The sequence below is a fragment of the Sinocyclocheilus grahami genome, unplaced genomic scaffold (assembly GCF_001515645.1).
Source record: "Sinocyclocheilus grahami isolate Dianchi unplaced genomic scaffold, SAMN03320097.WGS_v1.1 scaffold444.1, whole genome shotgun sequence".
NCBI lineage: Eukaryota > Metazoa > Chordata > Actinopteri > Cypriniformes > Cyprinidae > Sinocyclocheilus > Sinocyclocheilus grahami.
In genome coordinates, this window is record NW_015505623.1 from 1 (window position 1) to 16,950 (window position 16,950).

General features: G+C 37.9%; 1 protein-coding gene across 2 annotated transcripts in view; it reads right to left on the reverse strand.

Moving 5' to 3' along the window:
• Nucleotides 1-6,251: 6,251 nt before the first annotated feature.
• LOC107552257 (tumor protein p63-regulated gene 1-like protein) overlaps nt 6,252-16,950 on the reverse strand; it is a 35,181-nt gene continuing 24,482 nt past the window's right edge. For both annotated transcript variants that reach the window (XM_016234114.1, XM_016234112.1), the window contains exons 5-6: nt 10,590-10,743; nt 6,252-7,037 (exon numbers count right to left, since the gene is read on the reverse strand). In XM_016234114.1, coding sequence (XP_016089600.1) covers nt 6,843-7,037; nt 10,590-10,743 — 349 coding nt within the window. In that variant the 3' untranslated portion in view covers nt 6,252-6,842. The remainder of the gene's footprint in view (nt 7,038-10,589; nt 10,744-16,950) is intronic.

Here is a 16,950-nt window from a genome sequence, read left to right on the forward strand (position 1 = left end):
CTGATATTGTCCTTCCTGCAAGAGCTGTTTGATAAGGGTCGTTCCCCTTCCACACTCAAGGTTTATGTAGCAGCCATAGCAGCCTCAGACGCTCCTATAGCTGGCCAGTCGGAGGGCAGGAACAACCTAGTTGTTCACTTTTTGAAAGGGTCTAGGAGGCTCAACCCGCCTCGCCCTGTCGCCGTCCCTACATAGGACCTGCCCAGAGTGTTGAGAGCCTCCTTTCGAGCCACTACAGTCTGTTGACCTTCGTCCCCTGACACTAAAAACCACTCTGCTACTGGCGTTAGCATCAGTAAAGCATATGGGTGATCTGCAGGCGCACTCTGTGAGCCCTACCCGCCTCTAATTTGGGCCAAACGACTCCAAGGTCGTGCTGAAGCCGAGGCATGGTTATGTACTTAAAGTGCTCTAGACCCTGTTCAGAGCACAGGTGATAGCTCTTTCGGCGCTTCCTCCTTCGGAGCAGTACCAAGAGCTAAATCTACTCTGCCCCGTCAGGGCATTGAGAATATACATTGAGCGTTCCGCCCCATTCAGGCTGTCGGATCAGCTTTTTGTATGCTTCGGTAAGCACCAGAGGGTCTCCGGTCACGAAGCAGAGACTTTCCAAATGGATAATTGACACTATCAAGCTAGCGTACTCTTCTTTGGGCTTTCAATGCCACATGGGAGTAAGAGCCCACTCAACAAGAGGCATTGCCTCTTCCTGGGCTTTGTCTAGCTGAGTTTCCATTGCAGAAATTTGTCTGGCAGCCGGCTGGGCCTCGCCGTCCACATTAACCAGGCTTTATAATCTGGATGTCCCGGCTTTACAGGCTCAGGTCCTTTCTTCTTAAATGGACTTACGCTGGCAAAACCAGTGCTAAATCAGGCGTTTGCCTTATCTGTACGCTCTTGGCCCCCACTGGGTTCCGAGGCTGTGCGATTTTGGCCCTATCGCTTCCTATGGGGCTTCCTTGCAATTAATTGGTCCCTCTGGGCCCTTGGTGCTCAAGGCAAGTTTAAGCATTGGTCGTTCCTCTAACATAGCATGGCGGGATTGTACTGGTTGCCCAAAGCGTCTTAGCAGATGCAATACGACTGAAGTATCGATAGGGAATGTACTCGGTTACTAACGTAACCTCGGTTCCTTGAGATACGGGAACGAGTACTGTGTTGCTGGCCGTGCTATGTAGCTGCACAACTCGGTCGTCGCTTCAGTCGAAGTAACCTGAGGATCCTATGGTGAAGTGCACGCTTATATAGCCAGACGCCCCGCCCAAATTGGTGGGCTCTGGCGGGCTGTACCCAAAGCGTCTCCTGACGCAGTACTCGTTTCCATATCTCAGGGAACCGAGGTTACGTTAGTAACCGAGTACGTTTCTTTCGGTCTCCTCCCCCTTTTTAAAGCGCAGTCAGTGTTTAAATACCTCATTCATTCATTCACACTGCAAAATGTTTTGCCTTATTTCAAGTACAAATATCTAAAAATACTTAAGTCATGATGCATTTTCTATATAAGAAAAAATGTATAGGATATTTAGTTTTGTTTCCTGGGGTAAACAAGTCAAATTAATTGCCAGCGGGGTAAGAAAAATAATCTTAATGAAAATGGAAACAAGATTATTTTTCTCACCGGACCACTTTCATTTTCATCATACAGACACGGTAAATGTGACAAAAATGGCATGTGTTTTTATAAGGGATCCTGTAGATTAGGAGGCTGCATTAATTCGCGGGGAGTTACATTTACATCAGGAGAGGATTTCATTTAATTTGATTTAAATTTGGCTGTGGCAAAATAAATAAATAAATATTTGGAATGGAAGGATGCCAGATGGAAGGGTAGTGCAAGATATCTATGCCGTAACCACCACCACAGCTGTTATGCTGTTATATAAATACAAATTATTCACAGTTTATTTGGTCATCTTTATGTTCTACAAATACTAAAGCAACAAATTATTATTTTCCCTGTTGGATTTTAATATCTCCTCTTCATCTGTCAGTGGTGCTGGTGCAGGTTCTCCTTCCATTTTACGAGTCTCTGCCTTCTTGCTGTTGGCTTCTGAATAGAAGTCAAATGTTTTTCATTACCCTAATTACGAAATGTAGCATGTTAGATTAGAGAACATTTAATTATGTGAAAAAGCATTAGACTATGTGGGAAAAGCTGCTGCACATTGATATACACTGAATGATATTTATTGAATGTAAAATGTTTGTAAAGTCATTACGTTAGCCTACACCCATTTCATGCTTGAAGCTTTACCTGATTGAATTATGTTTTTAATTTTTTTCTGCTGCCACATTTTTTTTCTTATTTAATTTTTATTTTGCCCGTGGGATACCATGAAAATGAATATTAGTTCAATAAATTACCTTACTGCCAGTTTTCACCTCTGATAACATTAATTTAGAAGTTACGTATTCCATAGCGGAAGCCTTTTTGGCGGGAGCTGTTGCCATGGTGAATCGTAATTTCGGAGCTCCATTGATCATGGCTTTTCTTAGCTGTGGTGCACGAGCTAAACTCATGCCTTATACCAGTGGTTCTCAACCCGCGGCCCTTGGGCCGCATGCTGCCCGTCACGAATTCAAATGCGGCCCACCATGCTGAACACACTTTAAATAAAATACTTTCAGTTTTACAATATGTAAAAATTATGTAAAATAATTTTGTTTTTCATATACAATTTTCAGACATGAGCAGTACTCACATAGCCTAATTAACGTTATGCATTTAAAGTAACGACCAAGTGGCCAGCGGCAAACAGTGAGCATATGCTTGATCAATTTAGCCTTCTCAAATCATCACAACTTGACTAAAATAAAATCTATAGATATAAAACAGTTCAAGCATATAACAATGTTTAAACGTTAAACCTAGATAAATGTGCGCTGTATCCAATAGTTTGTGCGGAGAGTGGAAGCTGAAGCGTGCTTTGCAGGACATGGAGGCGCCAGCGCGATCACTTGCATTTTTTTTCAGTGGATACACCGTCATTTTTGCTCATAAAGGTAAGAGTAATCCATCATTCCTAACTGTAAATGGTCTACTTTTATTTGTGTGCACTCACAATATCAACAAAACGTTGTGCTTTAATAAAATAAAGAAATCAAACATGATGCGCTTTCTGCCGTCTCTTCTTCAACAGGAGAGCTTCACAAAAATGAACCGAAACTCAGCGAATACATGTCTCACAGACATGATAAATATATCTATAGAAAGCTTTAAATGACTACTTAACGAAATAAAACAAATCAAAAACAAAAACTCTTACATTATGATCATAATCCGTTAAGATGCACTTCTCTCTAAAGGCCCGTCTAATGAAGAGATGGCGAGTCAGGATGGACAACTTCATCCTTGCGACACCGACTCAGAAAACACTAGTTTATTAGTAAATAATTAAAATACTGTTGCTCCTTACTGTTGCCCCCTGACGCATTTATGGTAATTACTTTTGCGGATGCTTTGCGGCAAGCTTAAGCATATTGCGTGCATTTGAACGCAGAACTCTTCAGCTGCGCTGACAGCATGCTCCATACATGCTGCTGCTGCGGGACTAAACACCGTCGAGCCGCTCTTGACAGTCACGGTAGCACGGTCTCGTGTTGTTTCCACCAGCGCGGCAATCTTTTTTCATCACTAATTGATGGATGTCTAAAATATAAAAATAAAGAGAAGCCTAAAACAGGCCCGAGGCCCTGCCCGCGTCTGAACTAAATTGTCCCGAAGCCCAGCCCGAGGGGCGTAAAAACGTCGGGGCCCGTCGGGCCCGGGCTGAAATGCAGGGCTCTAGCTCTGATCTAGCACACAGAAAACGATTGGACTGACAATTTATCAGAAGAGATGAAAGAAAGAACTTGCACTTGGACCATAGTGCGGCCCGGTGGAATAAAAGGTTGAGAACCACTGCCTTATAACCACACTTGCAGTCTTGGCCACATGAGAGCGCATGCGTGCGACAGGAAGTAATTGCGCAAGACTGCACCATGTCTTAAAAATGGCAAAGCGCAGCGCCCTTAACGCACACTAAATCCACACTATCTCGAATATCGCTTTGGAGCGGTATTTCAGGCTTAGTGTATCCCATCATGCATCATGTTCTGGAAATAAATCGTGAGACTTTTTGCGAGCGAGAGGTCACGGAAATCTTTCCAATGTAAGTTAAATATTAATATAATAATTAGATATTGCATATAATTTGGTAGAAAGACACGTTTTATTGGTGCAAAGATGAGTAGTGGTGATATTTATTTTGAACAACATTTGCAACTGCTTTTTATAACTTAATTAGAAGCACCACAAATTAAAATTATGTCATGTTATAGGGACTACTGAACAGACATTTATAAGTTGATTTTAAAATGCAAAGTATTTAAAATTAAAATAAAGCTATGCAAACACTTGCATTTTTACAACACTATAAGTGTGTCCCATGAGGTAATGAAAAGTTCGACACACACTTGCGGTCTTCATGCTCACTTGAACACTTGGGCCAAATACAGGAAATACGTCATATAAGTAGACAAGTGGTCAAGTGCAAAGACCGCAAGTGGACAAGGCATCAGAGTCAACCTACTCAGAGTGGATTGAACTAACTTTGTTCAGCTGTTCTGAACCGAAAACTCAAGAGTTTCCAATCTCAGGGTAAGTCAACTCAGAGTTCAAGTTTTAACTCAGAGTTTGTTGAACCTCCTTTCTGGAATACCCCGCCTCTGGGGCAGGTTATGTTCTGGTTTAGAGATCGCAAACTGAAATTTGACCAATCAGCTTCAAGCAAAGTGACATCTCTGACGCAATAAAGCCACTCCCCCAGTTTCTCTTACTCCAAATAAAATGACGCTACATAGTAAAACATTTTTAAAGATAAAATTGTCTGATTTTTAGAGATGATTATTTTTTAATAATTATTTCATATAATTTATATAATTATTATACCCTTAATCCATTACACAAGCTAGCTCAGTTTAATAATAATTATTAAGCTTTTATTTTAAATTAATATAAACGTATAGATAATATGCAATATAAATAAGTTTTAGAATCAATAGCTGTAAACATGACTACATATGAGCTTAGATTTTTAAAGGCGGGGTAAGCGGTTTTCAAAAACGCTTTAGAAAACTGATTCGGGCCGACTAGCAAAACAAACTTGTAGCCAATCAGCAGTAAGGGGCGTGTCTACTCATGATGTGGAGGAGAGAATGTTCAGTGCACAGGACGGACATTAGCAAGCCGAGCGACAGAAAGATAGAGATGGCAGATAAAAAACAAAAGAAAAAACGTCTGCAGAACAAAAGAAGGCTTAGGGCAGTAAGGCAAGAAGTAGGACCCGTGTAAATATCGGATCAGCTTTCCAGCGCTGGAGAGAACTCAAGGAGCGGAAGGCCTGTGATCGGACGCCAAGGTTGCTTTGTTTCTTCTCGATAGGTGAGTAACACCGTGTCTGCTCCGCAACTGCTAAAGTCTGTCTAGTACACTGGATGCGACAAAGCGACTGTTGAAAGTCATTTGAAATTTTTTTCAATATGTCATGAATAGAACGAATGAATAGTTTTCTGTTGGGGATTTGTCGTGTCGTGCTGCGCCACATCCAGTGTAGATCATAGATATGCATATATATATATATGTAGCGTCTGGACCACTCAAACACAATATATATATTTTGTTAGCAATTTAAAGCAATGCAGATTATAAAAAACAAAAATAATACATAATAGTAATTGAATACAAGTTTTTTTATAAGTCTTTTTATAAAGCAACTTATAAACTAAAAATCTGTCTTTGACTGTTTTACATTACGAGTGTGAATTCTCCATGAATTATGATAATACAAAATGATAATTAAAAAAATATGAAATGACCAAACTACCAAGCTTAGATGCTGCACAATAAGTTTTTTTTTTAAACAAATGAAAAGTATTCACAATCAGTGACTGTTCTGCATCATGTTAACTGGGGCCAGTTTTTAAGGGGACAATTACATTTCCTTAAATGTATAATTTACACAAATACAGTGCATTTGTTTTATTTTGGAAAATGTACAAGTATAAAATATATTTAATCATATTTTTAACAAGATATGGTTACACTGGCCCCACCTTAATGATTGGGATGATGGGAAATGCCCCATAAATCAAAATAGTGCAGACTATTCAGATAAATGAAGCACACGTCAGGCACAATTTTGTTTGAATTATTCCTAATTGTAGTTAATGAAAATGTATTCAGCACTAATGAACCAAGTTTCTGTATTAGCATTTATTTTTTAAAAAGATTTCACAATATGTTTGACATTCTGCTGTAGAAACAAATCAAGACGACTAAGTAAATGTAGTCATTACAAAATGAGGGAAAATCCAGCTCTGTGTTCTACTGTAATAATAAACCCTAAACCATCAAATAAATATGACTTGTGTACCTTCATGCATCAATTGCCCTGTAAGAAGCCTTGTGATGAGGTAGAATATCAGCATAAATACAGAAAGAAAGGAAAGGCACTTTACAAATTACATAGCAATGAATCAGTTCCTGCAGAGAAATAACAGAAAACTAAAAACAAGATATTTCTACACAGGAAGTCGTGGGAGAAGAGACAACATATTTTCTATGTTATGACAACCCAAAGGAAATGACCCAACTGACATCGTTATTTAAAAAGATTTTGGGGCAGTATAACATGATAAAATAGGTTTGATGGATATTGAATGTATTTTAGGAATACAAATGATACATGTTCCTTGATTTAAAATATCCTAAGTTATCTTATACAAGTATAAACTACACATGCTAAGCTGGTATAAGATAATAACTTAGTGTAAACCATCATTGGAAGACTCCCAAAGTGCCCTCAGAAACCAATATTGCCTCGTGCTAAGCAATAGCCCAGCTTGTTTTGGTTGCCTATGACAGACATCAGACCCACGTATGTTTCGATTAGGATAGGCTGATTCAGCACAAGAACCCCGTTGGCTTTCCCAGGTACAGGATTCTTGCTGTGGGCTTTCTGCGCTGCCAAAGTCAGCTGCTCCCTGAAGTTTTCAATCTAAACAATGAAGGAAAATATGGATAAGTAATTTATTCAGTACTAAAACACAGCAAAAACATCTTCCATCTTCACATTTGTGTTTATGTTTTCTCTTTTTATACCCTTCTCCATTTTTGTTGAACCTGCTGAACACTTCAGTAGGCGGAGTGGAATGTGAGGAATGGGAATGTGACTGTGGGAGTAGACACCTCCGAAGTCTAAATTACTGGTTATGTGATCTGTGTGGTCACCTGCATGAGACCCCCTCGCTCACACCTTAAACTACGTACTGTACATGCTTAAAGGACTGCAGATTGTCCTGGACCCCATGGCCATGATGAGTGAGCCAGGGACCCAAACAAATATCATTTCAAAATTTTGGAGCTCATGCTTTTGAAAGTGATCTATCTATACATATGCTTAAAATATTACTTGGACTTTATTTCTTGTTAATTGTCTAAACTGTATTGTAATTAAATTACATGGCCTTAAATAAGTGTTTATGACTTTTTTCTAAACCAGTGACCATTTTCATAGCCCTAAACTGTCACCGGGTCCCCGACTCCAAAAGACCAGCAAGTGCTTTATTATATTGAAAGTGTATTTGTAGTGTACTTCAAATCTTAAAACTATATATTAAAAAAACTTGTTTCTTCTTTACATGCTTAAGTATACTTTTAAAAATAACACTTTGTAATAATGTGAAATCTTTAAAGTACATTTTTAATTATTGTTTTAATGTTTTGTCGTGTACTTGTTTTAGTATTTAGACTTATTCTGATATGTTGACTGATATTCTACACATGTAAAGTACTTGATTATGTAACTGTAGTGTGTTGTTCATTATTACATTTAAATGTAATAATTTTAAATGTACACAATTGCAACCTGATCATTACAAATTTGTATAAATACAATTTTATATCTAAATACATAAAAGAAATGGCATTATATTATATTTATACAGTGGGTATAGAAAATAATCACCCCCCTTTAAAATAATCACATTTTGTTGCTTTGCAGCCTGAAATGAAGACGTACCCAGTTTTTGTTTTATCCAGCTGTATTTACTCTATAACATCCAAGTGAAAGATATAACACCAACATGCCAGAAAAAAAAACAGAATCACTGAGTTGGAAGAAAGATCAGCCCCTTGTATCAGTATTTTGTTGAACCAAATTAAATTAGCTTTAATTACAGCTTTTAGGGTTTGTCTCGACTAACTTTGCACATCTAGACTTTGCAATATTTGCTCACTCTTCTTTGCAGAACTGCTCAAGTTCAGTCAAATCTGTGATCATTCCACAGATTTTCAATGGGGTTTATGTCTGGGCTCTGACGTGTTGGATGGTAAACCTTCTTTCCATTGACAACTTTCTGGCAGAGGGCAGCAGATTTTCCTCAAGAATTTGATGGTATTTTGCGCAATCTATTTTTTCTTCTATCCTGACAAGTGCTCCAGAGAAACTCCCCCATAACAGGATATTACCACCTCCATGCTTTACTGTAGGGATGATGTTATTTGGATTGTGAGCTTTATTGGATTTCCGCCAGACATATTGTTTGGTGTTGAGGCCAAATAATTACATTTTAGTCTCATCAGCTTCAGAATCATCGAGGTACGTTTTGGCAAAGCTCGTGATTGCATGTGGCCTTTCATGAGGAGTGGCTTTTTTCTTGCAACCCTCTCAAACAAGCCACATTTGTGGAGAATTTCTGATATTGTTGTCACATGCACACAATGACTGCTCTTTGTCATAAATTCCTGCAGCTGCTTCAGAGTTGCTGTAGTCCTCTTGGTCATCTCTCTATCCAGTTTCCTCCTGGCTTTTTCATTCAGTTTGGAGCGACGTCCTGATCCAGGGAGGGTCTGTTGCTCTTTGTCATAAATTCCTGCAGCTGCTTCAGAGTTGCTGTAGTCCTCTTGGTCATCTCTCTATCCAGTTTCCTCCTGGCTTTTTCATTCAGTTTGGAGCGACGTCCTGATCCAGGGAGGGTCTGTGTTGTACCAACTACTTTCCACTTCTTAATAATAGACTTCACTGTGCTTCTAGGCAATGATAAACCCTTTGAATTTTTTTTGCATCCATCTCCTGACTTCTGCCTGTCCACAACTTTATCCCGGAGATCTTCTGACAGTGCCTTGCCACCCATACAGTAGTTGATTGTTTGCTTCAGCTGCACTACCAAGGACTGAAATGCTCCAGGAAAGCTATTTTCATGCTGAGCTGATCAAAATGAGCACAGCTGATCACAGTTGAAAGTCAAATGGCTTTGTGTGCCATTGAGAAGGTGATTAGCTACACCTGATTGAGATTACAAGTCATTTTTAGGATGGGGTGATCTTTTTTCCAACTCAGTGATTCTTTTATAAAAAAAAAAATTCTTACAGGTTGGTGTTATATCTTTCACTTGGATGTTATAAGTTGCACTGAGTAAATACAGCTGGATAAAACAAAAACTGTGTACGTCTTCATATCAGGCTGCAAGGCAACAAAATGTGATCATTTTAAAAGGGGGTGATTCTTTTCTATACCCACTGTATTTATAAGTATATTTTAGTTTACCATAAATACTCTTAAGCGTGTTAAGATAAACGTCACTCTAACAAAAACAAAAATCCCTCTAATGTTCAGCTAATTGCATTTAACAAATTTAAATGATAAAACATTTTCATTTAATTGCAATTCCCAAGTGTCTGAAAACATTACATTCAGTTCGCACATATTCTTTTAATGTATATTATTTCCAGACATAAATAAAATAGAAGGTTGCTTTTATATGCATACAAAGATGAGCTTACCTGCACACATAAAAGAAGCAGTGTTTGGTAAGCATATGGTTAAAAAAAACATGTTTTTGATAATAGACTTATTTTTACAATGGGATATATAGTAAACTATAATCATTGCCATATTGACATCTAAATTAACAACTTTCAGTGCCTGGCCTCTTAAAACCTGAATCATGAGTGTTTTTATTGGCAGGAAATTACTTAATGGCTTAATGTACACAGATAAACTACAAAATTTAATTTTAACTTGTTTAACATTCCACTGCCAATGCATCACTAAGCCCCTTTGTAAAACTAGTAAGCCTTTCATACATTAATACTTATAGTCAATAACTTAAGTCAATAGGTTTTTGTGCCATGGTTTTTGATGAGATTTATTCAGGAAATTTCTCCTGACCCCGTGGCTTTAGAATGAACCGAGTTGGAGAAACGCTGCCTTAAGTAACCTTTCCTCAGCCTCAGTTAGTCATTCTTTGAAATCTTTAACATGTAGTGAAATAAATATTACACCATCCATGAACGCGTCATTTCTTCGACTTCCAAGAAACTGTGGATTCTTACTCAACCTTTGCAAGTCCTCTAGCAGCACCTCCATAATACTTGTGAGTAACAGCATTCGAGAATTGCTAAGTGAGCTCATTTAATGGTTGGGTTTTGTCATTATTAAGTCTAATAGTTTGACTAAAACAAGACATCTTATAGAAATATGTCAAAATGTACGGTGTGAGACCTGACTGTGATAAAAGTGTTCTGTGTGTTGCATTATAATACTCACATCACACAGGCGGCCCAGCTCCTCATTGGCACTCTTGACAGGGTGATAGGTGAATGTAGTGAAAGGATAGTCAACAGAAAACGGATTCCAACGGGAAGTGAAAGACGGTTCATTGAGTTTGTCCCAAAACACCCGCACACCCTCACCTTCTCTCCTGAAAAACACACACACATAGCAAAATGCATGTATGCAGGAAAACAATGACATAAATGATAGCATTTCTAGAGAAATACATTAAACTCTACAGGGGACTCTACTAGGGAATGCTATAGGGGTCCACAGAAAAGTTGAGGGAAAAATTGTGGGAAAAATAAATAAACTCAAAGTTTCATCGCAACACTTTTGATAAATGGCTATTTATATATATGAAGAGTTCAGATGCAAAAGCCTCTAAGTGCCATCTGAAATTTCCATCTAAAATTTGGATTTTTAGCAGGCTCCTCTGTTTATGTTCAGTAATTTTACTCTAATGGCAATGTATAGGTCATTTTCTATTACCTCACAAAGGGGATCAGAACATTTGGAGGTCCCTGGCATCAAAAAGTTTTAAAACCTCTGCACTGACTGCAAGTCTAGTTGGAGAATTCAGTAAGAGCAGAGAAAAAGACTAGGAAATGCAGAAATGGAAAAATAAAAATAAAATATATATACAAAAAAATGAATTTTAAAGAGCTAAATTAGTTGCATGAGTTTGCTAAAGCATGCACAAAAAATCACTCAACTGTACAAAAACAGGAACAAACATCTTTTGTTTCTACAGCTGCAAATCCTTACTAACAAGTGCATTATGTGCTCAGTGAATCACAATTTCATGCTTTCAATTAGGTCTGTTTGACCCCAGATCCCCCAGCTTCGCTCCCGGCCAAAACTGCCACCATTTTTCTTCAGGTTGCCTCCATTATGCACAAGCCAACGTAATGTTTGCTAAGCTTAGAGGCAATTCCCTCCGCTCATCAGATTTTCTTTTATGCCCCCTGCCTTCTCTTTTGCCGTTTTAAGTAAATAGATTTTAATGAAAAGCCTAGAGGGGATGTCTTTATTTTCCAGGCTGATGAAACCTCAGAAGACAAGAGAGCGCCTGGCAGCAAACACAGGGTTTAAAAACCTCCAAGCATTCGCTCTTTGAAATGTGTTGGCACCATTCCATATTTTACAAGCATCTTTCACAATTGACTATGTACCGTTTCTCCATCAGTCATGGCATGAAAGGCTGTGATTTTTACAAGTGGTCCATACAGTTGTAGCAAGAGACTTATCAGCATTCTTCATTTAATACCAATTTGTAAAGTATTGCATCATGTATTGGTGCAACAAAATAAACTGAAAAGCAGTAAAACGTCTTCAATGTTAATATGAGTTTTGGACCTACTTATTGACCGCTTGGTTTCTATTTCCGTGTTCTATTTCTTGGTTTCTATTCCCGCCCACAGTGAAATATCACTGGTCTAAAATTACGCTCCTCATAAATGTATATTAAAAACCGAATACGTTCTGATTGGCTGTTACTGTACCGCATCACACTGCATTTTTGCATTTTCAGTAGAAACCTATTACATCGTACCTGTTTACAATGAGGAAGTATCAAAAAACATTTCACATTTTTATTTGTTTTCAGAATGATTAGTTACCAGAGAAGTCTGGGAAATCTGAGAAATGTAACATTTCCTTAATTCAAGAGAGCTTTTAATGGAATGAGCTTGGTGAACATTCAATTTCAGGAACTTTTCATCATTGATGCACTCTTAAAAATAAAGGATTCATTTTTAAATAAAAGAACAATTTTTGGTTCCCTAAAGAACATTTCAGTCCATAGTTCTTAATAGTTCAGTCAATGTCAGTAAAGAACCTTTTTTTTTTTTTTAAGTTTAGGGTTTTTAAAATGGAAGTGAAAGAAGTTATTTCTCTACTGAAATTTGATAAACGTGTGCCATGAGAAAAAGCTTCTCGTGTGTCTCGCTGAGACTGATGTGCCCTTCAGCACAATGCCCTGGCAGTTAAACGTAACCAGTGACCTAGCGGTCCTCCTTCACTCTCTTACAGAAAGACTGGGCTGCAGGTAAAGTCAAGCATCTACTGTAATCACTGCACTCTAAAAAAAGATGGTTCTTTAAAGGTTTGTTATGTGTAGTAACGGTTCTATTTAGAACCATAGCATCCTGAAAAACCCTTTTATGCTGAAATGGTTATTTGTGTTAGAGTCTAGGGTTCTTTATTCCCACCCTTTTTGTTTTTTAAATCTGTAACTGTCAAAGCTCCAATCAGAAAATTACTGATTTTCTGGAGCTCAGTGATCCAACTATAGTCTGTCAACACACTCTCAACAGGTAAATTATGTATTTCTTAAAATGTCTATAATTTTTTACTTTTAAACTGTAACTGGTTTCCTACCAGTCATGTCTTTTTTCTCTTTTTAGTTTAAGAGAACATGTAAGTGTGACCAGCTCTGTTGAGTTAAGGATACTTCTTTCCCCATCTCCACTAAGTAAGTAACAAAGATATAGAATTTATGGTCCATATTGTTAGATTTATTTATTCATTTATTTATTTTATTTTTTACATTTATTTATTACTTGGATTTATGCATAAACACAACATTGTGAAGTGCTCACATACTACTTTTGGCCTTCATAAACATAATTGTTTTTACATAAACAAATGGAAGGATTTTAGATGCTGTCACATCCTACAACCTCTATATCCTATAACCTCTATAAATACTGAAAATACAGTATTTCACTGGAACTTGGTCTTCATTACTCTATTTTCTGTTTCTATTTTTGTTTTACTTCTTTAAGTATTTATGTTAAGTGTCAATTGTCATTTATTAATGTATTCTGCTAATAACGGTTGTTAGATCACTGTCATTTTTGCTACAATTTCACATGTCATTAAATAAAATAAAAGTACCTAATTGACACAACATGCTGTTGTTGTTTTTATGAAAACATTGATAGACAGATATTATAAGACCAGGCAGATAGAGGGGTAAAAGAACAATAGTAATAAATAATTTATTCAAATAATATTAATAAAACTGATATTAATTACATAAATATACTAATATTAATGACAATAAACTATCATTAAAAAGATTATTCATAGCACCTTTAAGGTTCTACATAGCACTTTTAAAGCATGGTTCTTTATGGAACCCTATAAAAAGGGTTCTGTTTAGCACCAAAAAGGGTTCTGCTATTGTTACAAGCTAAAGAACCCTTTTCTGGTACTGTTTAGAACCATTTTCCTTAAAGGGGTCATATGATGAGATTTCAATTTTTCCTTTCCTTGTGTTACAAGCTCTTGGTGCATAAAGAAGATCTGTAAAGTTGCAAAGACTAAAGTCTCAAATCCAAAGAGATATTCTTTTTAAAAGTTAAGAGTCAACCACGCCTACACTCTTAAAAATAAAGGTGCTTCACGATGCCATAGAAGAACCTTTTTGTCTAAATGGTTCCATAAAGAACCTTTAACATCTGAAGAACCTTTCTGTTTCACAAAAGGTTCTTTGTGGCGAAATAAGGTTCTTCAGATTACAAAAAGGTAAGAAAGAGATGGTTATTTAAAGAACCTTTGACTGAATGGTTCTTTGTGGAACCAAAAATGGTTCTTCTATGGCATCGCTTGAAGAACCTTTTGAAGCACCTTTATTTTTAAGAGTGTACCTAAAACGGCTCATTCTAACACGCCCCCACATGTCTACGTCATGATGTGGGAAGATTTGCATAACGCCGCCCAAATGCTTACGCAAAGAAAGAAGGCGTAAGTTTTATTCTCGCTGTAGTATTGTTGTTACCGCCGCCGCCATGTCGTGAAGGTGCTGTGTGTTTCGTTGTGAAAGTGAAACTACTTTGTTTGGCCTTCCAAAAGAGGACGATATCTGCTTCATCATGCCTGGAGCTGATCCGTGCTGGTTGCTGAGGAAATACATCAACTTCGCTCTGTCGATCGCCAGATCGGCTTTCACCACGGACGAAGCGGAGTCCAGCCCAGGGTCATCACATGTGGTTGCCGCAAGCCCACCGGACGCTCCTTCGTCGAATCCGCCGGCCGCACCGTTCTCAAGCCCGCCCACCGCCGCTCACTCAAGCCGGCCTCCGCTCACTCTAGCCCACCATGTGTTTTGGTGTGAAAGTGAAACTACTTTGTTTGGCCTTCCAAAAGTGGACACGACTAGAAATCAGTGGTTAAGTTGTATTTACAACACTGTTCCAGAACAGTTTAAACCAAATATTTTTGGAGGACTGTTTCCTGATCCTGGTAGAGTAGACTACAATGCCAGCTGTTCTGACTCACAGACTGTAAGTACGTTTTTTATATTTAAAGAATTTGCCACTGATGATTCAAACGCGAGTTTTGAGCAGTGTAGAGTAGCACTTGTTGTTTGTCATTTCTCCGATCACAAACGCAGACATGGTTTTATGTGTACGCAGCGTGATGCAATGCAACGCGTAAAAAGACAGTATATGTCATTATAATCCATAATTATGTCCCCACTGGATGCAACAAATGCCTCATTTATAATGGGTTTTAATGTTTTTGTCTTGTCGCTCCATCACAGTATGGTAAGGGGCGTAACATTTCCGTCACACGCTTGAGGTATTCGGCCAATCACAACGCACTGGATAGCTGGCCAATCAGAGCACACCTCGCTTTTCAGACCGATGAGCTTTGTAAAAATTGACGTATTTCAGAAAGGCGGGGCATAGAGGAGAAACAATAATGTACAGTATGTGGAAAATAATAAACCTTAAACTGCATAAACACATTTCATTACACCAAATACACAAAATAATGTTCTTTTTAGCAACATCATATAACCCCTTTAAGAGTGTACAAAGTTCAGTGTTTAGCCGCAGGAGGTTTTAACTGTCCTTTTTTTGTTTTTCTGAGCTGATAGATACATTCCGCCTGAGGGTTGAAACAACTGATTTCTTTTCTCTCCATTCACTCTCCACTTCACTTTTTCCAACACTCTCCACTTATTTACTAGTTCTCTGCATTTGTCACAAATTATATATTTCAAAGTTATGATGATGAAAAAAGTTTACCTAAAATGGTAACATCTGAATTAACTGGTTTAATTAAACTGGGTTTAAAAAGGTAGAAATAGCTCTTTAAGGTAACAATTGCAAGTTTCCACTTTTTATGTCAAGATATTATATGACAATGTAAGCAATATAAATTATTTTATCAATACATATCTCCTTCTTCAATACAAGACAATTGATTTGATTATGTGCACAGTTGCTTAAAAACCTGCCTGTTGCATTTCCAGGTGTGTCGTACTTTGGCAAAACCAACAGACTTTTAAGCAGGACCAGATCCTGCCAAACACACATACCTTAAAGCTACAGAGAAAGAGGGACTCTTTAGATAGGGAAAAAAAAACATAACTACAGGGCAAGGCTGTGTCTCCAGCTCTCCTGGTGCTGCCTATGTTTACACTAACACTTTCAGACTTTGACAATGGCTGCTGAGGTCTCACTGGCTACACCCTGCTGAATAAACTGTTGTGTTGAGAGAAAAAGAGAGGAAAGGTGATTATGGGGCGGCACAAAGCCTGACTCAGAAATATAAGGCTTAAAATGTGACTGTTTGTTGAGTATATAAGGTTTTTGTATGCTTGCTTAAAAGCATAAAATGTGCTTTGAATGTACATGAGCCACTACTGCAAGTGAGGTACACATGCATACATTGTTTGTGGGAAAGCAGTTGTGTGTTTTATTCTGTGTGTATGTGTGTGTGAGTTGATTCCAGATGATTCCAGAGGTAAGCTATCAGTACATGAGGGCCAGTTGAGACAGGCAGAGGGCTGGGCCGCAGCAGCCAGCGGGCTGGGACATTCACTGTTTATGGTACAGGCTTGAGCTTTCACTGATCATTGCCACGAGTCTCTCTCTCTCTCTCTCTCTCTCTCATACACACATACACAGACTATTTCATTCCATCACTCTACATGATTGAGAAAGATTGAGAAGGGGAGGGAAAGGGAGGGATGAAAAGAAAAGGTGAAAAATGAACGCTAAGATCTGTCATGCATGACACACAAGCTTCCCCCGAGACACGTTACACACTGGAGTGCATTCCTAGAAATAAAGACACACTAAATTTAATGTTTCCTGCTGGCCATAAAATTGGAATAATATTTTGTGCCTGTTTATGTACAGTATTTAAAGGAACATTTTTCAAATATAAAGATGCAATAGAGTCATTTTTTTTAATTTGGTGGCACAAGCTGTTACTCAGTTTTACAATTACAAAAAACAATAGTGGGATAGTGTACACACACACACACACACATATATATATATATATATATATATATATATATATATATATATATATATATATATATATATTA